Source organism: Sander lucioperca, chromosome 16 (genome assembly GCF_008315115.2).
Source record: "Sander lucioperca isolate FBNREF2018 chromosome 16, SLUC_FBN_1.2, whole genome shotgun sequence".
Taxonomy (NCBI): Eukaryota; Metazoa; Chordata; class Actinopteri; order Perciformes; family Percidae; genus Sander; species Sander lucioperca.
Window position 1 is genome coordinate 5,222,037 of NC_050188.1, and position 26,833 is coordinate 5,248,869.

The following is a 26,833-nucleotide window of genomic DNA, read 5'->3' on the forward strand; positions in this document are numbered from 1 at the left end:
GGCTCCAACAGCTTCGATGTCGCACGGACCGCTACAAGAAATCATTCCTACCACAGGCAATACAACTTTTTAACACCTCATCACTGGATGCTAGATAAGACTCTTAGACAACACATCTGCACTAAGTGCAACTTGCACAATAGGTTTATCTACATCTTTATCATTACTAGTTAAGCAGTTGTACATTTTGTATTCCCAACTTGTATATATTTTAAATATTTGTTCTTGTATTCTATCCTATTAATATTTCATGTATATTGTATGTATGTATATTGTATCCTATATTTCATGTATATTGTATCCTAGTATTGTATGTATATTCTGTGCTGTGTGACATTTTTGGGATCAATATCTATCTATCTATCTATCTATTTATCTATCACTATGTAGTGGTATCTTAGCGTCCAATCAGGACAGCATATTTGACATGATTTCTGCATTATCTTCAGGCGCATGATTTATTTCCACCAAAAAGACCAGAGATTGTCAGGTGTATGCCTTCTGACAGCATCATTTTCCTCTCAAATATATATATATATATATATATATATATATATATCATCATTTATACTTTGGAGGCAGTGGTGGAATGTAACTAAGTACATTTACTCAAGAACTGCACTTAAGTACAAATTTGAGGTACTTGTACTTTACTTGAGTCTTTTCTTTTCATGCCACTTTCTACTTCTACTCTACTACATTTCAGAGAGAAATATTGTACTTTTTACTCCACTACATCCATCTGACAGCTTTAGTTACTAGTTACGTTACAAATGAAGATTTTTTGCACACAAAACAGTTTATAAAATACAATCTTTTATTATAAATTAAACTAGCCAACAATATAACAGCCTACAAGTCCAGCTGAAATGATTAGACCATTAAACACTTAGTTGATTGACAGAACTGTTTGGATCGTTTCCAGATTCTAAAATGGGAGGATTTTTCTGCATTGGGTACTTTTACTTTTAATACTTTAAGTCAATTTTTTGGATGATACTTACATACTATTACTTAAGTTTTCAATGCATGACTTTTACTTGTAATATAGTATTTTAACAGTGTAGTATTAGTACTTTTAGTTAAGTAAAGGTTCTGAATACTTCTTCCACCGCTGCACAGAGGGAACTTTTCCCTTCCTTTTGAGATGCAACGGCTGATATCAATGGAAATGTACAACATGTGATTTATTTTTTTCATCTTCCATAAATAACATAACACTTAGAGGCAATGCTGTGGTGTGGGAAAGTGCTGAAAACGTAGTGTAGCCGCAGATAAAAAGCTCTAAATAAATAAGGATGAAGGAGGAGGCGGCGTTCTGTGTACATTTCACCTGCAGCTATGTGGTACGTGGTGCTTGTGAGCAGATCTCATTACTGTGATCAAAGGAAACCCCCCTGCTTGGCTAAACACAGAGCTTATTAAAGTGCCTAGCCAGGGGTGGGAGTGAAAACGTGTGTGTGTGTGTGTGTGTGTGCGGAGAGGTGGGGGGGCAACCATTGCGCTCATAAAGATTTAAAGTGTAGAATGTGACGTCCGGAGGGACTCAAGAGATGCATGGAAAAAATGGAACCGACGCTTTTACAACTGTACATAAGTTGGAATAATTGGAAAACTAATGAGATGTTGATTGAAGAAAATGGCTACATGGTTTACAAAATGAAAACGGTGCATGCAGTCCAGAGAAGAGTCCAAACAAGAGGTTCTTTTCATATGGACCATATGTTTCAAGACTATAGGCTACCACATGTAAATTCTAAGCAGGTTTTGAGTATAGTATGTTGATACTGGTAAGCCGACTAAAGTTATTGTGCTCAAAGATCAGCACGCAAACTAAATCCACTTCATTTCAAATGTGTTAAATACTCCATGCTGATTCTATACAGTGAGTACTACATACGGATCATCATACAGCAGTATACTGTTTCAGCAGTTAGTATGCAAAGAAAAACATTACCATTTCATGCTAACAGGATCTAAATCAAGCTGTCAAACTATTATTTTAATTTGTCCAAGCTGTGAGCAGCTCCTGCATGTCCTTTGTAGAATGCATTGTGGGAAAATAGTGTACATCAACCAAAATGGCTTCCGTCTTCTGTTACGTCTACTTTCTTTCCTCACGTTTCCTGTGTGAACACACTACGTACAGTACTCAAAACTTGATAATAATTTGTGTGTACTATGGATTTGGAACATGCTGTATTTTCCTTTAATGCAATGCAATGCACATGGAATGGGGGAGCTCACAGCTGCAAAAAAATTCGGAGAAGGTTATCTTAGCTTTGCATAGCTAGAGAGTCTGGAAACAGGGCAACAACTGGCTCTGAACAGAATGGATTGGCCAAACCAGAGAGACAAAAGCTGGAATGTAATGTTACTTCCTGAAACTGAATTCTCACTTGTCACAAACCAGTCAATGCAAACCAGATCAGACTATGTGCCAAGTTTGTCTAAACAGCTTTCTAAACTAAATAAAGTACTACTACTTAGGAAATACTGCTCTGAGAGCAACTGTGTGTTTAAGTGATTAAAGGGTCATATTTGTAAAATCATTTAGTTCCTATAAAGTAAGACATATATAACCACGATTAACAATTATGATAACAGTTATTTGATTATCATTTCAGTCATCATGCAATTGTGCAGCTTAACTACACTCTACATGGGCACAAAGGCATGAGCGGGAGGGGACAAGACTACACCATCATGTCCAGTGAGAGCTACTATCACTTCCAGATGCAAAGAACGGAGCCTACACGCCTTGGCAGGTGGGTTAATCAGATTTTATTAAAAAAAAAGCCACGGTGCAGCGCAGTAATAATCTCTGTGTTGGCCTCTGGTCTTTAAGCCTTACGACTCCACGGAGCCCCTACAAATTACAGATTCGGAGGGACAGACTAGTCCAGGATCCGTAATCCAGATCAGAATGACTCTCTGCTCGGCTCTTGGGCTGAATCCTATTGCTTCTGCGTGACACGCCAAAACAAATCACAACTAAATCCATCGGCCTCTGTCCCCAAACCGAGATCACATTTACGTCATCACTTGGCATTTAGCTGCATGCTTGCAAAAAAAAAAAGGGAACAACCAGCTGAACGGATCCTGGCTCATTTTGAGCTGTTTTTTTTAGCTTTGTGAGACAAAACGGGCTTTGACTGTCTGTGACTTTCAATTTGAGCACAGCTGAACTGCTAAAGGTTAACATACCTCAGAGATGACAGGCTTGCAGTAGCCAGCTCCGAACACAAGGTTCTCTACAGACATGGCAGATGGGTCGCTCGGGCTGTCTGGCGAGCCCTTCCCCAGCCAGGAGCCCTTCCCTGTACGTGCAAAGCTGCAGAGAGAACAGGAAGGGACACATGCAGGGACAAACCATTAGTGTGTGTGAAGGAAGACAGATAAGCTGAGAGACAGGAGCTGCTACTGTTCCAATCAATCAGTTCCTGCAGTAATCTATGTAATGCATGGCTTAACACGGAGTATATGATGTTGACAGCTGAATTAATCAGATAAGTGTTTGGAAAACTATCCATTCAAGCAGCTAACGGATACAACTCTTAATTGTGACTGCCAAAACTAATAGGAAGGAGGAAAAAGCTGTGCTAGCAGCTCATTCACTCGAGTTCTTCTGTTCTTGATATTATGGATTGCAATTATAGTTTTCACTCTACATCTTCCCAGTGTGGCCAGTTTCTAAAACTCTACAAGTCAAATTTGACTGTTTGCTAAACCCCTGCAACGAATAGCAATTGTCCTATAGATTAGCAGCCATAGCTAGGCACAGCAGGCCTATCCAGGCCCCCAGGAAGTGTGCCAGGCAGTGTTGCCAACTTAGCGACTTTGTCGCTAGATTTAGCGACTTTTCTGACCCTCTTAGCGACTTTTTTTTACAAAAGCGACTAGCGCCAAATTTGGCGACTTTCTGTAGAAAAGATGCCAGTATTGTCCAGTGAGCACGTGGGTTATTTCTCTCTTGTTGCAGCCAAAACAGTCACCTCTCTTTTCTGTTCTGTGACTGAGAAGTAAAGGAGCAGCTCTTCCCCTCTCTGCTCTCTCGTCATGTGCAGCAGCACTGCGCAGGCAGATAGAAGGGGAGAAGGGACAGGGTGCCGGGGCCGGTGTAGGTACCAGAGACAGCGGGACGCGACGGGAGAAAGACGCCGCTGAGCTGGCCTGGCCCTGGGCAAACCAGCCTTCTTTGAGAATTCTTTATCGATCTTCCTCCCTCCCTTTGTAGAATTTCTTCTTTTACTTCAAAGATAGGCTACCTTACTAATATTTATAATGTAATATTAATTTCTGTAGTGAATTTGTGATTATTTGGCAAAAGATTTCTATTTCTTTCTATCTACCTTGCTGACACAACCACTAGGCTTTATGAAAATTATTGTGTAATGACGTCACAAATATGCAAATGAGCTCATCTAGCTACTTTTAGCGACTTTTGGAGCTGGTGCTGCTAGCTACCTTCATTGGAAAAGAGTTGGCAACACTGGTGCCAGGCTTTAAAGCCAATTTGACACAGCCTAGGGACCAAACAGTGGAATTTCAATTTCTGTGTTTCTCACGTGAGCATTACAACCCCCGGGAAATGACTCGTTTCACTATTAGGATTTGATCCATTCGGTCCGGTAACGTTTGGAAAGTCTAGAAGAACCACAGGACAAATTAGCGGAGCGCTAAACCTGAAGTAGCCGGCTCGTTTTATTATTCATCCTTGGGCCTATCAAGCTTTAGATTTCTTAACATGTTGAAGCAATGTGCATGGGGCTATAGAGTGATACCCACAATTTAAAGAATTTGAAATGTGGTGTTTTAGTCTTAAGGAATGGGTTTAACAGTGATTAAGTGCTCGAATGCAAGCTGTACTTGTCAGTGTCTGTGTAATGAGCTCACAACCAAACCAAGCATTACTTCCCGGGCTTAAAAGAAGCACATCATTAACTTATTTGGTTACATTTTGCTTGTAACAGTTGCAGTTGCCTTTGCCTTTTTTGCCTTTTTATTTCGAAGGCAGTCCTGGATGCTACCAGAGTTTAGGCTAATGTTAGCGGCTCTATCCTTCCCTTTATTGAATTCAGAGAAGTTTAAACATCCTAAAAGCCTTTTTCTCTTGTAATATAAAAAGTGAAATAAATGTTAGCTAAGCCGCAAACAGGGTAAGGTTAGAATGGAAATTTCTCAGCTGGAAACATTAATGATTCAGCCAGAGAGTTGTGTTCAACCAACTCATGGAGCTGGCGTTAGCTTAATTAGCTAGCTAGTTACAATTCTTAAAATCTGCCAACCGTAGTTGTCAGCTTTCAAAACAGATGGTCGTTAGCTAGAAATGAAAAGCTGCTTTTGTCTGTCTATGTCTGAAATCGAGGACCCATTGTTTTAAAAATAACGTTATATTTTGAGTGATAAATATGCCACTGTTATGAATGTAAACTGGATATGTTCCATATAGTTACAAAGGAGGACAGAGCTTACATTCAGTTGGTGCCCTGTTTTCAGATCATACCAAAAGGGTTTTTCTGCTTTTTTTGTGAATTCAAGGTCTGCAAATAGTCTGCAAAATGCCCCTGTGAACTCTACCTGATTAGTGGCTGATGTAAGGCAACCAGTGAAGCATGTATGGAGACAGAAATGACGGACAGGTGGAAGTAGTCGAACATGACAGGGACGTGGTGGTGGAGGCCTCTCCGCGGGTGGAAGTGGAGGGTGAGGGTCCGACTGCTGATCAACGGGACAGTCGCTATCTCTGCCAGCCTGAGGAATGGAAGAAGAGCGACAGTGAGTTACATTAATACAAAAATGACAAATACTTCAACATACTCTTATAGGAGTAATCTGCAGAATTCTTGTTTTTGGTAGGCTTCTTTCCCCATTTTTAATGCCTATTCCAGTTATACACACTCACCAATGGACAGCATTAAATTATATATTATATTATACGTTTTTTTTTTAAGGTAACAATATGTAAATCCAAACACTGTAAAACAACTAAAACTCGCTCAAACTCTGTATTGCAGTGCTACAGTGCTGATGCAAAACTACAGAGAGTACCGATTAATAAAATGCATATTAACTGATTTTATTGCACACATTAAAAAGAAATGTTATATCCATTTAGTCTGACTCTGGAGAGCCTGTAGCTCAAAGCAACAGCTCTTTGCGTTTTACCAGACTCTTCTGATGTCTGAGAATGTGGACTACTGCTTAACAATAACCTAACATCATTATTGAGCCTATATTTACGAAGGACATGGGGGAGCAAAAAAAAAAGAAATTATTTTGCGTTCTCCCAAGAAACTTTTGTGTTCTCTCGCAAAACTTTATCAAAATAAAAAAAAAATATCTTTCTTTTTTTCCCCCATCCATCTGTTTTTTGCTCTGTATACTGTATATTGTCCTGTCCTTAAGAGCTATGAAATAAAGTCAGAGAGAAAGAGTCTGAATCTTGACTTTAATTGAAATGGAGACCTATATATTCTACAGCCGTACAGACTCTGAGTAAAGGCAACCAGTGCCCATGCTATGATATCGACAAGGGGCTCCATAACTCAGTCCTGTGTAGTGTGGACAAGTACTATAATCACACAGGTATGACAAAAATGGGGAATTAACAGTTTAAGCACACCAACACTCTTCACTGATGTGCAGCTGCTGGTTCATACAAGAGCAGTTCCCCAACAAAAACATTGCCTTTTGCCATATGCTAATGCAAACCACCTATTTATTCTTCTATTTGTCCCAAGCAAACAGACAAATCACAGTAATTGTGTATTGTTAGCAGATAAGTTGTGATCAGGTGCTTAAAAAGATGGCTATGGCCCAAAAGACATAATAGCCCTTATTCATGCCTAGTTTGCATTCTCACTCTTGCATAAAAGCTGCACAAGGAGAAAGTCTAGTGCTCTCTCTCTCTCTCTCTCTCTCTCTCTCTCTCTCTCTCTCTCTCTCTCTCTCTCTTTCCCTCTCTCTCTCTCCCTCTCTCTCTCTCTCTCTCTCTCTCTCTCTCCCTCTCTCTCTCTCTCATACACACACAAACACACATTTCTGAACTGCTCAAAAACCTACTGTTGCTCATTGTCGGTGAAATGAAGATCCAGCTTCAACTGAAAGTCCACCTCACTCAAGGCTTCCTCCACCTGCAAAACACAGGTACAGCTGTGTTGTTAATGCATTAACATTATAGGAACAAGGTGTCATGACACAAACAAAATAATGAAAATGCCACATGGAAACATACTTAAATCGTCCAGTTGTCATGGAAATAAGACAAGCACTACTGCTGTTTTAGCTTGAATGCCAGTTCAACATTTGTTATTTGTTAGTTTTCAACATGAGACAGCAACTAGAGATGCAAAGAGAACAAATAATTTCCGCTGAGGAAATCTATGAAATGTTTAAAGGGATACTTTGCCTATTTTAGACCAGCTCTCTGTGTCATGTTTGTGTGGGCAGTGTGTTTAGATGAACGATGTTTGGCTTAAAGGAACATGCCACCGTTTGTTGAAATAGGGTTATTCACCGTCTCCCCTAGATGTAGATAGGTAGGCAAATGCATTTTTGTCTCAGTGCATGCGTTGTCTTAGTCCAGCAGCGCCGCCACTAGCTTAGCTTAGCATAGTGAATGGAATTGTTTGTTGCCGGTTAGCATGTCGTGAGTAAAAGTGAGCCAACAACAACAAAAAAACAACCTAATTACTTCTTGTGGCCTGCGTATTTACAACGAGTAAAAATATCAATGCAGATTAAGACTAGACGATTTTCCTAGGCAGATATTGATTTGGGTCTATATTGGGGCGAAGCACTGCTACTTGGGCGCAGAGATATCACGCAGCAACTCTGTGTGAGTACAGGTCTAATATGGGTCAATCTATCCCATAAAATAACCACGCGTCATGTTTACAATAATCACTTACTCTATTTCAACAAACGGTGGCTTGTTCCTTTAATATGACTACACAATAACAGATTAAAGGAAGCTCTAATGCTGGTTGGCATAGATTCCCTAGAACATAGATTCTGATTCTCATTGAAACAAATTATATTTTCTAATTTGGTGTGGGTTTTTTTTACCTTTTGTTTTTATTAATATGGTCCACACAATAATTCTTCATCTAACCTATTGCCAGACACGAATGGAAATATTGGATTCCCCCCAATATCCACTCTCATATTCTCTGCCTTGCTAATTAAGGGGCGACACTTCTTCCTGCATTGGCACTGAACATTGGCATTGGATGTAAATCAAGAGGTGTGGAATCTTCCAATATGGACGTAAATCCATAGAATTACTGGGCTGTATAGGCAAACACAATACATGTTAAAATGTTTCCGTCAGTGATGGAGTACTCGAGTCCTGGACTCGGACTTGAGTCGCTATTCACTGGACTTGTGACTCGACTTGGACTCGCACAATAATGACTTGGATTCGAGGATTTCCGGACCTGACCATTTATGACATGAAACATGAAATAATGAATCAATGAAGATCTCCAACGATCACCAACAAGTGGCCAACATATGTGACATATGATGGACATTTACACTATATACTGTATGGTGTGAATGAATTTAGCTATTTGGCATAGAACTTAATGTGACCGACCTTGTTTGCAATGCTGATTTAGTTCTTTTTAATAATTCACTGTGTGATCTACAACCTGTAATCCTGCCTTTCTTTGAATCTGATGTAGATCGAACTGAATTGTATTACTCTCATGTTCAAAGAGCCATAGAATACCATGGTGTATGGAAATACAGAGCACCTATTTGAATTTCAAAAAGAAAGTGGAAAAAGGTTTGGGTGAACTACAAAGGCAGTTCCATGAGTGGAGTCTTTTGAAGACTGAGGTGCAGTGTTGCTAATTATTATAAAAGGCATACACAGTTCTTCCTCTCTTTTTTCTTACATTTGTCTAAAACGTACTCGCATATTGTACAGCAAACATACAAATCGTTGCAGTTCTGCCCGATATTGATGTTCAGATTGATTAAGCATACAGTCTATGGGTGTACACAGGGGAAACGAGGGGCTATTTTTGTCCGTGCTATCTGTAGCTGTGAGCGGCAGATAACCTCCGGAAGGTTAATGAGCGGGGAGCCTTCGGGAGAGCTTACAGCTGAAATCTGATATGCCTTGAAGCTCCTCCACACCTCCACATGAATGTCTATGTTTAATGAAATCTTCTAAAATTAGGAGTCATGCAGAGCCATGTGAGACAGACTATCCACATTCTGACTGCAGCAGGGATCTTTCCACAGTAACCCAGCCATCCGTACTGTAGACATATGTCAGAACAGCTGAGCGATGGTGCAAGGTAATGTCAATTTCTGAGCTATGGCTATCACATGGATGATTAGCTTCGAGCAGAGGCCATCGCTACTCCCCCGCATCGCAACCTCGAGCCTGTCTCATCGCTGTCACCAATGATCAATTTGAGTCCAACAACAAAAACAGGCAGAGTGGATTTTCGGGGTTTTGCCCATGGTGAAACCATAAAGGACAGAACATCAATAACTGTCTGGCAGGTTTACACACCTGACCATTTCAACTGAACATGGGCAGTCAGGGGACACGGCAATTTACATTTGTCTGTCAACTGAAGCACATTAATTCCTTGAGGAAAGTTGTTGAACTCCATAAGCCTCATACTGTTTCTGTGTCTAGAATAGTTCAGACTGAATTGTTTTGAAAAAGGAGATTACCTTTGCTAGCTAAGAATTAGTACAATGCATTTTTCTTGATTTTTTTTTTGGTCGTCAGGTCCAGCCTTAGAGTTAGGGTTAGGGTTAGCCCCTTGCACTATTTTGCTTTGGGGGCCCAACCTACAGCCTACAGTCATTTCATCACCTTTTCAAAACCAGTGATATCTCTGGTTAAAAAGGAAACAACTGCAATAAGGTACGCCCAGGAAAGGATGAGGGCCTGGCCCTGTTTGCAGGTCCAATCATTACTAGGGCCTTTACACCTACTGTGTCGGTTGTTAAGTATTTTTCCTTTAAGAGTCTCTTTAGGGCCGGTGGGCTATACTGTTGTGAAGAGCTCACCAACTTATCATCAATTTGCTTGTGCCTAACTGTATATTTGCTACAGTTTCTGCACTTTCCTGAGGGAAGGGCGATGCAGTGTTTGTGTAGCACAACAATCAATAGTTTTCAGGCTGGGGGTCAGACTCTAAACCCCCATCAGAAGCTTAAAAGATAAATCTGATGGGATGTGAGGTGATTAACGGGATGGAAAGGAGTAAAATAATGTTATGGCTAGTCTGTTTTTTCTGGTAATCCTGTATTTTTCAGACTTCTGTCAAGTCAACATCAAAATTAGGTTGAACTGCTCACCCATAGCAGAACCTAACAAACGATCACTGTAGTCAGCACAAGTCTCTGAGCAAGTCTGTCCAAGTCAATGGTCAATGCTGAGCTTAACATGTTGCCAACATATCAGGGTGCTTTAGGTAAAATATATCAATACTACTTCTACCACCGAAGCTTTATATATACGCACATAAACTAATGAACAAAAACTGTCCCTCGTAGACATTTCACGCCACTTTAAGCAAATTATTTACATTATTTCCAGTATTCAGCATGATTATATGACTTCTTCATTACCAACCTTGATAGCAACGTAGGTATTGTTTTCACCTTTTGTGTGAGTGTGTGTGTTTGTGTGTCATCATGGTAAAATGTGATCCTGGAGACACAAGCGGAAACTACCACAGAAGTGGATTTGAGTACTTTGCCATGTGTTTATACAGTATATCTCTGTCTACGGACAGATTTTGTCACCGCATTAGTGTCACAACTTTACCGGTGTGTAGTAAAAGAAGGCTGAGTTTGGGTGTGATCCGAGCAAGGGCGCCGGAAGTAGGGATCAGCCATTGGACCCCCCACTTTACACCCCTGGCCCAATTTGGCATCGTGACTGGTGCGATCCCATCGCAAGATAGTCTATAGTAATGTTAGATTTCTGCTTTAATTAAATGGCTTTAATATCTCTGTCATGAAAAGGAAGTATTGTTGATTTGGACAGGCGGAGTGGGGACCAGAAACGTGTGTAGAAGAGAACCGTGGATGATAAAATGCATAAATTAATGGCAGTTTAATTCAACTACATGCATCATACATCTGTTTTCAATGTTACTACTGATAAAATGCAAGCAGCCTTTCTTATTCTTCTTTCTCAACCGGAAGTTTGTGTGTGTGTGTGTGTGTGTGTGTGTGTGTTTGTGCGTGCGTGCGTGCGTACAGAAAATGTCACTGGCTTGACTCACCCTTTCTCCCTCCAATAGCAGGTGGACTTTGAAGATCATACAGTCATTCACCGTAATCTCCTCATTTCTGTAAAGGATCTGAAATATCCGGCTGAACACGGCTCCGTCGTAAACCCCTGCAGAGCTGAAGTTGCATTCTCCTGGTGTGGGACACAACAACATGCACAATTAACACAAACAACAACAGTATCACTGATTCCCTGTAACAGTCAGTAATGTTATTAAATGCAGAGCTTTTACAGTACTAAACTAAATTAATAGTTAAATGGTTTAACATGGAGTTGTCTCAGAAATACACTTTTTTTCATAACCAGAAATAAAATTAGGCCTTTCATTTGGCAAATCCATCCTGATATTTGCAGTATGTGCTCAGATTTGTGAATATGTACCCAGATTTGCATAATGAGTCTTGCAAATGTGTGACCTAACATTTGCAAATGTTTACTGGGATTGGTGAGGGATCGGAGTGTGTATATTTAGATCGAGGAACATGTGCTAAGATTTATGAATATGTGTATTAGTATTTCAGTGGCAGCTCATGTTTTGTCTAACTGATATTCAATGTCCCTGCACTTTCAATGCAGCTAGTAGCTTTCTGTTTGTCCAATTTGTATATTGAAAAGTGCTATGATGAAATCAAGCTAATATCCGGTAGAGTTAATAACATTAAGTGAGCCATCCAGACACCATATCACTATGCATAGATAGAAGAAATAATAAAATGTGGCATAGGAAATGTCCATGCGTGCAAGAAAGTTGGACGTTGTCAAACATGCATTCTTTACTTCCTTACGCCTATCCAGTCCTTCCAGAAAAATACAGAGTTTTTTTGTGATTGTTGCGGGCAAAAATCCTTGATTATGCGGCACGTTTTCTTAAAAAATGCAATGGAATATGCGGGATATTTATGGAATTTTATGCGATGAAATTGTGGAAACATGCAAAAATTGAAGGAACTTGCAAAAATTGAAGGAACTTGCAAAAATTGCTGGAACTTGCAAAAACTGTGGTTTCATCATGGCTTCATCGCGGGGTTTGCAGCTCTTCGATGATGTTCACGTCACGTAATTACGTCATTTCATAACGTTCCCATAGCAACAGGGGGAAATGGCAACATTTTTCAACTTTCTGCTAAGATATATGTGACTTTTTTGCAACAAAAATGCGGGGATTATGCAAGCCCTGCATATTTTGCGCGGAAATTGGCAATTTATGCGGCGAAAGTGCGGCGTATTTGAAAAAATGCGGTCCCCGCATAAATATGCAGACTTTGGCTGATTATGCATTGAATTATGCGATCGCATAATCCCGTTTTTCTGGAGGGACTGCCTATCGCTCCATGTTCATGGAGCATAGGTTGTTGACCACAGTTCGCCAGAGTCTTCTGTCTTGGGCTTGTCTTTCCAGCTCTTTCCATGTCAGCTCGCTCTGCTTGATGTCTGTCTTGAGGTCCCTTCGCCACATGTTCTTGAACCACCCTCACTTTCTTGGGGGCCTTGTGGGGGTTCCATCTAAAGGGTCTTCCTGGAGGTGCTTGTATTTGGTTTGCGGAGTGCTTGGCCAATCCATCCCCCATATTCTTCTCTTGATCTCTTCTTCCACTGGATGTTGGCCCATTCTCTGCCAGAGATTATTGTTACTGATGGTATCTGGCCAGTGGCTGTTCAAGATCCGCCTCAGGCAGCTGTTAATGAATGTTTTAACTTTCATCATTGAGTTCCTGGTTGTCCTTTCACGTCTCTGATCTGTAGAGTAGCATAGGCTTTAAACCTCTGCCCCCTCAAGGACGGCAGCTAACTCCTTCTCAACAGACTGATAAGTATGCTTGTGTACAGAATGAAACAAGCTTTAACTGTTATGTGCTGGGCCCAGGCTGCATGCCTAGTGGCACTCATGACTCTTTCCAGGACAAGCCTGGGCCCTGTGTATTCAATTCTTCGTCAATCTATGTTGTGAAAAGAAGCACTTAACTGCCAACTTAGCAAATTTAGCATCCATTCCTCATCAGCCACAGCCTGTCCCAAAAAACGAGACAGATAATTATTTTAACACACTAACATTAGCCTTACTAAACATCAGGTCTTTGGCGGGTAAATCATTTTTAATCAATGATTTTATTATTAAACACAATCTTGATTTTATGTTTTTAACTGAAACCTGGTTAGACCATAATAACAGTGATGCTGTTCTCATTGAGTCAGCTCCCCCTAACTTCAGTTTTATGAGTGAGAATAGAGCGAATAAGAAAGGAGGTGGAGTCGCCATTTTATTTAACGACTCGTTCCAATGTACTCAAATAGCTTATGAAAACTTTGCTTCTTTTGAATATGTGGCTCTTCAGCTAAAGTCCCCCTCTCGACCTATATTTCTAATTATCTACAGGCCACCTAAATACTGTGCATCCTTCTTTGACGACTTTAGTGTACTGCTGTCTTTAATCTGTATTAACTTTGACTGTGTAGTTATTGCTGGTGATTTCAACATTCATGTTGACAACCCCCAGGATAGAGGGACTGTGTTGTATTTTTGAGAACTATGGACTGACTCAGCATGTGACGGAGCCCACACACAACAAGGGGCACACTCTGGACTTGATTATCTCGAAGGGTTTGAACATTTCCAAGGTTGTGGTGACTGATGCTGCTCTCTCTGATCATTCCTGTGTTTTCTTTAATGGCACTATCTCTGTGCACAAAAGTGTCCAAACAAAGTTAATAAGAAAACGGTATATCACTGACAACACCAGTGAAACATTCATTCAGCACACCCACCCTCTCAGGGGTCAGTCACTGAGCTTGTAGACAATTTCAATTGTAAAATTACAAATGTTATTGATGCCATTGCTCCCATTAAGGTAAAAACTGTCTCTGATAAGAAAAGATCTCCATGGAGAAATGCCATACTGGTAAGAACAGAAAAAAGAGAGTGTCGAAAAGCAGAATGCAGGTGGCGAAAAACTAATCTCCAGGTCCACTACAACACCTATAAAGAGAGACTTCGCACTTATAATTTGGAACTGAGGAATGCAAGGCGGTCCTTCTTCTCGGACATTATTGCCAAAAACAATAATAATTCACATGCTTTGTTTGCTACTGTCGATAGGTTAACAAACCCTCCAGTACCAGGAGCATCTGAACTTTTATCCACAAAGGCCTGCAATGATTTTGCCACCTTCTTCAATGACAAAATTCAGAAAATTAAACAAACAGTCAGTGCTTCCATATCGAGTACAGGATATGTGTTGTCACAGTGTCCAGGCAAAACAGATTCCAATATGACCCAATTTCATATGATTAACCGTAAAAACATTATACAACATCTGAAAACCTCCTCCTGCTGCCTTGATATTCTACCAACGGGCCTTTTCAAAAATATTGCAAATTGTTTGGCTACAGATCTTCTACAGATTGTAAACACGTCTCTTCTCTCAGGTATCTTCCCACAGGCCCTGAAAACTGCAGTCATTAAGCCACTCTTAAAAAAGAACAATCTAGACACGTCACTAATGAGCAACTATAGGCCGATATCAAACCTTCCATTTTTAAGTAAAATCATTGAAAAAACGGTTTCTCAACAACTGAACCTTTTCTTGTCACTAAACAACAGTTTTGATGCATTCCAGTCGGGTTTTCGACCACACCACAGCACTGAGACAGCTCTTGTTAAAGTCTTTAATGACATCCACTTAAACACAGATAGTGGCAAAATTTCAGTCTTGGTATTACTTGATCTCAGTGCTGCATTTGATACGGTCGACCATGACATATTACTAGACCGATTGGAAAACTGGGTTGGCATTTCTGGCTCAGTACTAAAGAGGTTTGAGTCTTATTTAAAGAATAGGGACTACTTTGTGTCTATAGGGAATTATACATCTGAGCATACAAATATGACGTGCGGAGTTCCCCAAGGCTCAGTTCTGGGGCCTCTCCTGTTTAACATCTACATGCTTCCACTGGCTCAAATTATGGAAAACAACAAAAGAAGTTACCATAGTTATGCGGATGACACACACATTTATATAACCTTATCGCCAGGGGACTATAGTCCAATACAACAACTGACTAAGTGCATTGAACAAATTAACGACTGGATGTGCCAGAACTTTCTTAAATTAAATGAAGAAAAAACTGAGGTGGTTGTTTTTGGAGCAAAAGAGGAACGATTAAAAGTCAGCACTCAGCTTCAAACGATAACGTTAACAACAACAGACAAAGCCAGAAATCTTGGTGTAGTCATGGACTCAGACCTGAATTTTAACAGCCACATTAAGACAATTACAAAGTCAGCCTATTACCACCTTAAAAATATATCAAGGGTTAAAGGACTTATGTCTCAGCAAGACTTGGAAAAACTTGTCCATGCTTTTATCTTCAGTAGACTAGACTACTGTAACGGAGTCTTTACAGGTCTCCCTAAAAAATCAATCAGACAGCTGCAGCTGATTCAGAACGCTGCTGCTCGAGTCCTCACTAAGACCAAGAAAGTGGATCACATCACTCCAGTACTGAAGTCTCTACACTGGCTTCCAGTGCATCAAAGAATTGATTTCAAAATACTTTTGCTGGTTTATAAATCACTAAACAGTTTAGGGCCAAAATACATTTCTGATCTGCTAGTACACTATGAACCACCCAGACCTCTCAGGTCGTCTGGGACAGGTCTGCTTGTTGTCCCCAGAGTCAGAACTAAACAGGGGGAAGCAGCATTTAGTTTTTATGCTCCACATATCTGGAACAAACTCCCAGAAAACTGCAGGTCTGCTGCAACTCTCAGTTCTTTTAAATCAAGGCTGAAGACCTATCTATTTGATGTTGCCTTCCTTTAAATAACTTCATTTCTTATACTGAAGTTGCATTGTTGACACTGTATGACAAAGCTGAAGCTTTGTCAGCTGGCTGATTTCTTTGGAGCTCCAAAATGTGGTCTTTATTATCCAATCTATAACCAGGATGAAGAGGAAAGTGGACAGTAAACAGCCTAGTCTGATGCCAGTCTTCATTTGGAAACTTTGATTGAGCCGTCCACCATGGATAACTCTGCAGCTCATCCCTTCGCAGGAGTTTCTCATCATGTTGTTCAATTTCCTGAGGTGCCAGGGTTTCTCGGTCGATTCTGTCTAACGCCTTCTCGTAGTCTATCAAGTTGATGTACAGCAGAGAGTTCCAGTGATTGCTCAACTATGATACAGAGAGTTGCAATGTGGTCCACACATGATCTATTCTGCCGAAAGCGGGTCCACGGCTTCCTTTATTCGTTCCATGAGGACACTGTTGAAGATATTGATATTGAGAAGCATGATTCCTCTGTAGTTAGGGCATTTGCTGAAGTCTCCTTTCTTGGGAAGCTTGACCATATAGCCTTCCTTCAAGTCTGTTGGTACTTCCTTCTTCTCCCAGATCCTCTCAAATAGTGGGTGCAGCATCAAACATGCATACTCACATGTAATGAACAATGATAAATCCAACCTGATCTTACAGAAATGCATGAAATGACAACGAGCTCTTAACACAGCATGACGTGGTGGTGCTTAAAATTACGTGCCAGCAGTACGGAGACAATTTAGGTTTAGGCAAAAAAAAACTACTTGTTTAGGTTTAGGCAAATATCATGGTTTGGGTTGACATACATTCTGTACGTGTTGTATGTTATGTAGGCTCTGTGACGTAAGTTAAATACGTTACGTATTTTTATCTTGCATACATAAGTTAGAAAAAGTCAATGTTGACTTTTGGTCTTACACACAAACAACAGTCTCCTGAGTAAAAGGCCTGGGTTTGTTTGACCCATCGATCCACCCCAACCTCCTACCAATGCAGACTGTTTTTATACTACCTCACCTGTCTTTGAGACAGGGCTGTGTTGAACTGGGGAACTAGTGTGTCCACCATGACAAAGCGTCCTAATTGACTTTCTATTGGCATTATTTTCCGTGATGCCAGCACATAATTCTGACACATTACTTGCCACCAGTGTTGGGTGTAACGTGTTACGAAGTAATGCGTTACAGTAACGTAACTACTTTTTGGGATAAAAAGTAGTGTAATGCGCTACTACGGAAAATTTGGTAATGAAACGTATTTCCTTTTTGAATTCGGTGCAACGCTGCTTTTCCCAGGGACAGATTTGACAGCGACACTGCCTTTTCAGCTGCGCGCTCACAAGCTCCACACGCGACATAACAGAGGTAGCAGAGTAATCATGACAAGCGAGAAGCAGCCAAAGCTAACTTTTGAGAGCTTTTTAAGCTTTGTGGCTTTTTGCTGGATGGTGCTCTGAGCCAGGCAGACTCAGCTGACAACCTCACAGATGGATGCGGTGGAGATGGCCTCATGCATACACGCAGTGGACCGCTGTGTACTCTGTGGATTTCCAGAAAAGAGGCTGCATGTGTCTACGACAATGCACGGACCCCGGTACAAGTCGATACAGACATTACATAGTATACACTAACACCGTGTAACGCCGATGACCTGCTGATGTGCATTCAACCCGCGTTCGACTCGTTCATAATGAATCAGCCGTCACTCTGTGAGGAGAGAATCCAGTCTGCAGTGGAGTTCAGACACTTCACTGATAAACCATATATTGGCTTTATGTCAAAGATAGTTTTTGTATAATTAACTTCAGTCTCTGCCAGAGATGCCTGCTTTTAAAAGTAACGTAAAAGTAACGAGTAAAGTAAAAAGTTACTTTCCATAGGGGGTAACTAAGTAAAGTAACGGATTACTTTTTTAAGAATTAACGAGTAACGAGCAAACACTACTTTTTAAAAGTAACTTCCCCAACACTGCTTCCACCAACCACGTAATGCAGTGTTAAGAGGTACGTATTTCTATGGGATTAGGCTGGATAAATCTCATCTACTCTACATATGTGTCTGTGCATGCTCAACCTTTAAATGTCCTAGTAACATAAAGGAAAAATTTAACATTTTGAGACAAACACTTGAGAGACATGAGAAGGTCAATACCACTCTCATATCTTTGTACCAAATATGAAGCTGCAGCCAGTGTCCACTTAGCTTAGCCTAGGATAACATAAAGACTGGATGCATGGGGGAAACAGATATGTGTTTTGATTTTCAACATTTGCCATGCTACAACACTACAACTACACTGCAACACGTTTGTGTGCAATATAATTATTCCTACCAACTGACACATTCTCCCTGGCTCCCCTGCTGTCCAGCTGCATGCCGTGATAGGTCTCTGAAATCCCCTGCTGAGGTTGTGCTCTTTTCAGTCTCATTCCTACTCTTCCTCTTTCTGTAGGCCTCCTCCTGATAACGCTGTCACTACTAGCAATATCAAGCAGCTCCTGCCAGGACAACAGATGTGTGGGAGCATGACTGTTGTCAAAGACTTTGTGGATGTGTGACAGAGACAGCGTAATCCCTCTGGGTATGTATTGTATGTGGAAGGAGTTGTGTCTCCGTGTTAGCACTGTCGCCTCACAATCTGACAGATATTTTTTTTACATGTCTCCTTGTGTTTGTGTTTTCGCCGACTGTACAGACATACAAGTTAGCAGGGGTCCAAATCACGCGTTTCATCACAATACGATATTGATTCTTTGGAAAACGATACAATATTTACTGATATCACAAAGTCTGCCACGATAGGATTTCGATTCATTTCAGGGGCCTGTACTAGCCAATACATAAGCCAATTTAACACAATCAATTACATTTAAATATATTTACAAAAAGCAACTAAAATATGATTTGACAATTTCATTACTAAGCTCTTCCAGACATTTCAATTAAAAACAAACTACTATTTTTAATAAAAATAATACGTATAAAGTGGGAATTTTAAAATAAAGGCGCATCTTAAAGATGAGGATATGTATCCATATTTTCACTGTATCGATAAGATTGGATCGCTGAGGATTGAATCGATATATCGATCCACATCGATGTATCGTTACACCCCTACAAGTTAGGTGGATTATAGACTGTGAACTGAATTAACATAAATGATTGACCTTTGAAGGACTTGTGATCTCCCCCAGGTGCTTTCATGCCCTCTTTCCTTTGCTGGGTGGCCCTTCAGTTTGGCCAAATTGACTAAATCAATGAAGTGTAGCTGCTGCAGTTGTCCTTGCTACACTCACACATACTCTATTCCCTTTGAATGCCAGTTTGTTTAACAGGATTGATTAAACAATACATTTAGTACCAAGGGAGCAGAAGCGATAAGACCTTGATAAGAAAGCTGCTTTGCTGAGATTTCGGCTTTGACATTGATAGCAATGTTGTTTGCATACAAGGGGAAGGCAGCACCTGTACAATGCAATGCAGTCTAATACAACAGCCATACTCAGGCACAGGCATAGGCGTGCACTCCTATACTATTTACTAATTATTTAAATTTATTTTATCGTAATTAATACATACTGTGTGTATATGTTTATACTTATATTGTTTATATTCTTGACACCATAACAAATTCCTCGTATGTGCAACGTACTTGGCAATAAAGCCCTTTCTGATTCTGATTCTGATTCCCCCTCCCCCCCCCCAATAATCAAAACTTGCCGCGGTAATGAAGTCAGAGTTTAAATGCTGTGGCAAGCAAATATTTGTTATTAAGATGTGCATAATTTCTAAAACAATACATATATATATATATATATATATATATATATATATATATATATATATATATATATCTCATCCCAAAACATGAGTAATGTTTTGAATCTGCAGAAAGTTTTGAACAATACAGCAGATTCATTATTTAATTAATAATAATAATATTTACATGAATAAAGAAGTTTGCATGCAGAAAAGGCACAAATTGAAAAAATCACCAGAATGCAGGAAATAAAGCTTTTAATGCTCAAAATGTCCTTGGAGGACAACCACCAGACCCCGCCGGTTATAATGTGTTGGCCCTAATGTTTAAACAAGCAACCCCCCCCCCCTAATGTTGAACCCAAAGTTACACCCTTGCTATGAGGTCTACTTCTGTAAATGTTATGTTAGATTTCAATTGAGACAGAAAGGTGGGCATTGTTAATTTTGAGATTGTTGTGTATGTTGGTGTTGCATTGAATTACTGTAAGTTATACATGTAAGTTATATTTTCTTCTCACAGAAGTGTCTCGTCTTTTTCCATGTTTGGATTAAAGAGCCCAGCAATCTCTCTCCAAAGTTTGCCTACATTAGCCAACATACTGCAAGTTACAAGTCATACCAGACCAAGTAAGTAATTTCTTCTTTTTTTTTGGCTTATGAATTAAAATTCCAACATGAGGAATGTGTTATTTCTTCGTCTATGGAAGCCCATTTCTGCCAGGAAAAGAAAAAAAGTAAGTATATTATTTATTAAAAGGATGCCCATAAGTCAGACTTATAAAATAAGATTTAAACAATTTCTCTTCACTTCAAATGTGTAATGTATATAATAAATACTTATCCAAACCTTTGACTTAACAAGAAAAAAAATTATGACAGTAAGTCAAAATTCAGCATTATGAAAAAGGAATAATATGAAGTAATTCCAGTTGCCCATGACTTAGTATGTGTCAATATCATCACCTGTACGACAGAGAATCTTCACAGACTTCACAGATACTGGTTTCTTTTCCTGGCAGAAATGGTTTTCCGTAAATGTCAGTAGACTCTGACACCATAATGTGTGCCAAAACTATTAAAATATTTGTAATGTTTAATATTATGTCCACACTCGTTTGGTTCCCGTTGGTTATAAATGCGTTACAAAATACATTTCAGTGCTCTCATTCATGTTTACAGTGAGTTAGACCAAGAGAAATACATCAAACCAACCCACATGTTGGGTACAGTGCAGTTCTCACAGGAGTTGTGGAGTTATCACATCCTGCTCTTTAAAACCTGCTGAAATGCCCTTAAGCTTTAGCCACAGCCAAATCTGTGCTGGAAATAATATGCTTACAGCTACTGGTGCTCTGCATCTGATGTGTGTGTATGTGTGTGTGTGTGTGTGTGTGTGTGTGTGTGTGTGTGTGTGTGAGAGAGAGTGTGTGTCTGCTAGTCACTCCCTATCAGTAAAACACAAAACTCTTCAGGATGCTAACATGAGGGAGTATTTTAGTCCGTGCAGTAGGAGACAACTTAAACAGCAATCCAATTCAGAAAAAAATCACTGTTTTTTGTGCGTGAATCACATTCATTAAATGCTTCAGTTGAGAGTCTGGCACACACAATTCATTTGTCTGAGGGGCTCAGACAATTGAAATGTCAAGCATACACTTTCACAGAGAACGCAGTAAGGGATTATTTCCTGCGTCTGTGTATGATGAATGTATTTCCTCCCGTTGGCTTGCCGGAGAGCTGGCTGGTGCATTTATTCTCAGCATTCTGCCTGGGAGGTGTACAGGCTTAATACATGACCTTGTGAAAGGAGCTGCAAAGGGATGGAAGGGGAGGGGAGGGCTGCAGCCTTCCAATTACAATATGAATGTGATGGATTGCAGTCATTGGATTACATATACAGCAGGCTGCATTGCTTTAGAACAGCTTTTGAATATGCGACTTTGTTTATAGAGTTGACAACGGTTAAATATAGGATTGTAACACATGCATGGTAGAGGACCACAGAAAGATATATTGCACGCAAGAATGTAGTGGAGGGTGAATCTAATTAAGCTGCAATTTACCTTACCTAAGGTTGACGGCCACCCAGATCTTTGGTCTGATTGGTTGAAGGACTATCCAATGCGCCCAGAGGCATTTGAGCGGCGTCCATTGGTGACGCCCCTTTGGAAATGGGCTGTGAATGAACCTTCCCCAGACCCACTCTCAGTTACAACTGAGAAGGGTCTGGTGTCAACCAGGCTACATAAAGACTGCAAGCAGTGGAAAACAGCTAGGTTTCTTCTGTCCAATGTGAAAAATAAATATGCCTACCAACACCTCTAAAGCTGACTTATTTAAGATGTATTTTGTTACACTGTCACTTCACCTGTTGTTGTAGTTATAGAGTGTAACACCATAAAAGAAAACAACATTTTAATTGCTGTTTATGTATGGGTTGAACAAAAGACATACACTGTCTTAAAGGGGCTATATACAACATTAAGAGTCTGGGCAGGGATTGCCTACACATGGCTCTCACCGCTGACGTCACAATCAAACATCAAAATGGCTGCGCCTGGCATTTTGCGTTAGCATTTGCTCTAGCATGCATGCACAGCTGGCCCAGCTACTAAAACAAAGAACAGAGAAGCTCAGTTTATGAAACACACAGAGGGAGTATGACTTCATTCTCTGCACAGAACACCATTACTCCACTATATCTTTAGGTAGTTGTTTGCTGCTATATTAATGCTTAGAATGTTGTATATAGCCCTTTAGATTAAACAGCTTTCGAACATGTTTTGCCATATAAAGATGAGAGGTGTGTTTTTTTGTTTTCCCCCTGCATCCAGGCTTTATGCTATGCTAGGCTAAATGCATCCTGTTTTCAGCTCGAACCAAAACCTTCATTCACTGATTTTTCTGGCAGCAAAAACAAGCTGCGACCACACAACTAAAATATTATCACCCTAACGGTGAACTTTTTTAGTGAACTGTTCCCGTTTACACTTCGAGGACAACATTTTCATTATTTTGGAGTCATGTTTCTGGCCGTGATGGCTTCTGACTCAACATGGACTCGCACACTGATTGATGACTTGGATTTGGACTCGAAGATTTATGAAATCGAACTCGGAAATTGGATGAAGTTTCTGACTACTTTTATGTTTAATCGGCAGGGCTTGATTACTCGAGTCCTGGACTCGTACTTGAGTGTGACTCGAGTCGCTATTCTCTGGACTCGTTACTCGACTATGACTCGACTTGGACTCTTTTTTGCCGACTCTGAGTGGGACTCGGACTTGAAAACTGGGGACTTGAGACTTGACATTGACTCGCAGTTGGTGACTTGAATACACACTGGTTTCTGGCCACCTGATGAGTCGTATATTCACTCTCCTATGGTCCTATGATCTCCTTTGGTCTAACTCCTGAGGGAAATATCTGTCTCTTTAGCAGCTGAATGCTCCTCTAAGTTCACCAGCTAGGGGCTAACTGTGTCTGTACTGTTTGGTGCTGGGCAGGTAGTATGCAGTGTTTTTATTGGAGCCTTTATCCAGAAATAAGCTGCCTGATACGTCAGAAGAAAGCAAATAAGTGTATTTCATAAAATATTGAATTACTCAAGTGGTGTTTAGCTGAAGAGAATAAATGTGGCAAAGTTTCAATTATATCTTTTCATACTGGATATTTGCTTGTGCTGACTCACTCAAGGTCAGTTTCCTTGACATCAGGCTGAATAATTCAAAGAATGAGCTAAGATGAATGAATACATTAGGCTATATTATGGTAACTGAAGCAAATGTGTCTGTTCACACATACTCTTTTAAAGCATGTACAGTACTCAGTTTAACTGAATCCTCCTCCAGCTGGACTTTGCTCTCCCTTCTTTTCCTCACCTGACATTACGTAAATCTGCACCTGCAGGATTCAACTCCTAAAAATAGACTATTGAGAGCAAGACTACTCAACTGCTATTTTTATCATTTCCATTGAAATCTATTAATATTTTGACTATTCAGGATTTGTCTCCATCCACGAACTAATGACGTAAAGGAAAATATTTTTTTCCTGCTGGTATTCCTCTCACTGTTTCTGGATAAAACACTCCAAATTACATGAATCACTGTCAAATAGCTCACATTACTGTATTTTGTGAACAGTTAGCTTCATTTAATATTGTAAGGGCCGTTTCCTTTTGCGGGGTACAAATCTTCCACCAAAACAAGTTCCTTCTCGAGACTATTTTGCCGAGCCACCGTCGCTGCGTCCGGAGCTTAGCGCCGCCCAAGACAATCGTGATCGGTTTAAAGAAATGCAAACAACCCAGAGCGTTGTATTCCCCCTATCCTAGTAGCTGTGGTGTAGCCAGACCTTTTACATGCCTAAAACCAAAGCCTAACCTAGCATTAATATAACCTGAAACTGAGGCTGAAATTATAATGTGGGACCTAATGTCCTTACAAGGATAGTGGGCTGCACTGTCAGGAATTGGTCCTCACAAGTACATCTAAATCAGGCACGCACACACACACACACACACACACACACACACACATACACAGCGCTCCAGTCATGACAAGCTAAAAATAGCTCTTATTACTGTGAATCAGTATTGCCAGTAAAACGGTTTTCTGCATTGCCAGAGATCCAGATTTTACACTTGGGTAGGTTCAGAAATACTGTGTCACAACCTATGAATACAAAAGAGGACAAGACACGAGGTATCTTTTATGATAGAAACCATCTGCAAGTAATTGTATTCAGGAATTAATGGATGTAGAATGCACAGAGCATGAAGTAAAGTGCTGTTTTTATTCCTGTTCGCCTCGTTGGTTGCATATTTTGTTGCTAGTTATCTACAGCATTTTATTTATTTAAGAAACAAACCTTTGACAAAAGGACCTTTTACAAGTGGAAATTATTCAATTTAAATGTTATGGCCACAAATGAACACAGTTGTCTTTGAAGTAAGGAATTTTAAGATTAGCTGTTCTATTATGGTTTATGGTGCACTGCAAAAAACATTCAGCTTTAAGCCTGTTCTGTCATATTCTTAAATCTTAAATCCCTCATTATAAGACAAGACAACCCAGTCTCACGGCAGTTCGTGAAATGGTAATTGAATCTATCGATTTGTGTACACTGACACGTTTATCTCGTTTGTTTTTTATCAGCATGTTTTTTTAAACTAATGTATTTCAATGGGAAGCATCTTTCGTGATCACAGCACGACAACAACGCAACGGTTGGGTTTAGGAAAACAATAACGGGACAGGTTTAGTAAAAAAAGAAAGTGACGGTTGGGTTTAGGAAACGTGACACGCGGAACAACAAACCCTGGTCTCCTGGGTGCAAGTCCTGTGTTGTTTGACCCATCCACCACCCCAACCAAATTTCCTACGGGAATTTTCGGCTTTTCATACTACTAAAGAATCATGCTGTGCTCACGAAAGATTCTTTCCATTGAAATACATTAGTTTAAAAAACGTGCTGATATGACGGAAAAAAAACAAGATAAACGTGTCCGTGTACACGAATCAATAGATTAAATTACGTGACCATTTCACGAACTGCCGTGACGCTGGGCTGGACAAGAGGAAAATGTGGAGCACAAAAATATGCAAATATTTCGAGACAGCATAGAAAAAATGAAGATCAATATGGATCAAGAAAATGACACTAGGTTTGAAAACTGAAATTGATTTACTTTTTGAAACAAGTTGAATCATCTTGCCACCATTTGGCTTTGGAAGATATCAGAGATGGAAGATTTTCTGCAGAGTGCATCAGTCAGTGTTTAACCCAAAGACCAAATGTCTTAAATCACTGAGACAAGGTAAAGCCATAAAATCCCCACACGCCACTCTCTTTCTCTGGTGCATATCTTTTAAAGCTGGGACAATGGTAGGAACACACCAATAGATGAACTTACTGTGCACAGTTAATTGTTAAAACAATCTATTTGGTTATTTTTATGCTAGGACTTGTACGCACAATAAAAATGAAAGATTCTGGCCCATTCCAAGGTAAATCCATTGCAGCTCTGTCTCCACATCTGTGGATTGCTTTATTTTAAGAAAAGCCTTTGTCATGTCTCTGATTGAAGCTCTTTTTGAATCCACAGATGTCAGAAATACAGCCATGAGACATGAAGGAACAAATCTGTTAGACGACTATAATCCAAAGAAGATTGTAGAGAATGTTCATATTCCACATCCACGTGATATGCTTACTAGTTCCAGGAAAGGCACAGAATAAGAGCACTTCCTGCACTACAGTACCATGTACTTTACCACAAAACACCGTGACGGATTACTGTTTTCACACAGACTTCAAACACAAGCATGTACAACACAATGTGTGTAATTCAGACGCAAACTGTGGTCATGAAACGATTCCGTGTGTCACTTGAGATTTTCTCACACTCAGTTCCCTTTGGACTTGGACCACTGTGGATGTAAAGCAAACTGTACAGACTGATGATCAAGATGAAGCTCTTATCATCCTTCGTCAATATTTGAGACCCAGAATGACATTTAATTAAATCAACTGTTGGCCAGTCAGTGTAAATAGTACTAGATAGTATTTATCTAGTATAGTATTTATTTATTATTTGTATATTTGAGTCAAATAGAGTCATATTAGAGTGTCTTTAACCTGAACACAAGTACAGTAGCAGGATGTATTACTGCTAGTAGTAGTGGGAGTATATTTGATTGTACTTTTCTGGTTTCAAATGAAGACTTTTCTTTCACCACCCTAGAAACGTCTCTGGAAAAAAAACACCTGTACATTCAAATTTAAATGTATTTAAACTGCTGTATTTCAAGTAGTACATTGTGTCTGACACATATCCTTATATTTGTCCTTCTTTATTACATATAGGCTACATACTGTAACTGAATACATGGATGGATTACTGAATGGGCCCTCCAGGCAAAGGCCCTGGGGCCCAAGTGGCCAGGGGGTCCCCTGCAATCCAAAATGACCACAA

The 26,833-nt window shown here is 40.0% G+C and overlaps 1 protein-coding gene and 1 long non-coding RNA gene across 3 annotated transcripts in view; one reads left to right on the forward strand and one right to left on the reverse strand.

Annotated features, from left to right (window-relative positions):
* Positions 1–26,833, reverse strand: part of fam135b (family with sequence similarity 135 member B) — a 65,165-nt gene that overhangs the window by 21,064 nt on the left and 17,268 nt on the right. For both annotated transcript variants that reach the window (XM_031287181.2, XM_035993179.1), the window contains 4 exons: positions 11,271–11,410; positions 7,066–7,136; positions 5,581–5,754; positions 3,208–3,334 (listed from right to left, as the gene is read on the reverse strand). In XM_031287181.2, coding sequence (XP_031143041.1) covers positions 3,208–3,334; positions 5,581–5,754; positions 7,066–7,136; positions 11,271–11,410 — 512 coding nt within the window. The remainder of the gene's footprint in view (positions 1–3,207; positions 3,335–5,580; positions 5,755–7,065; positions 7,137–11,270; positions 11,411–26,833) is intronic.
* LOC116041289 lies at positions 5,670–20,486 on the forward strand. The gene is made up of 3 exons (XR_004102894.2): positions 5,670–5,778; positions 18,545–18,673; positions 20,375–20,486. It is a non-coding gene; the product is annotated as an uncharacterized LOC116041289 (long non-coding RNA).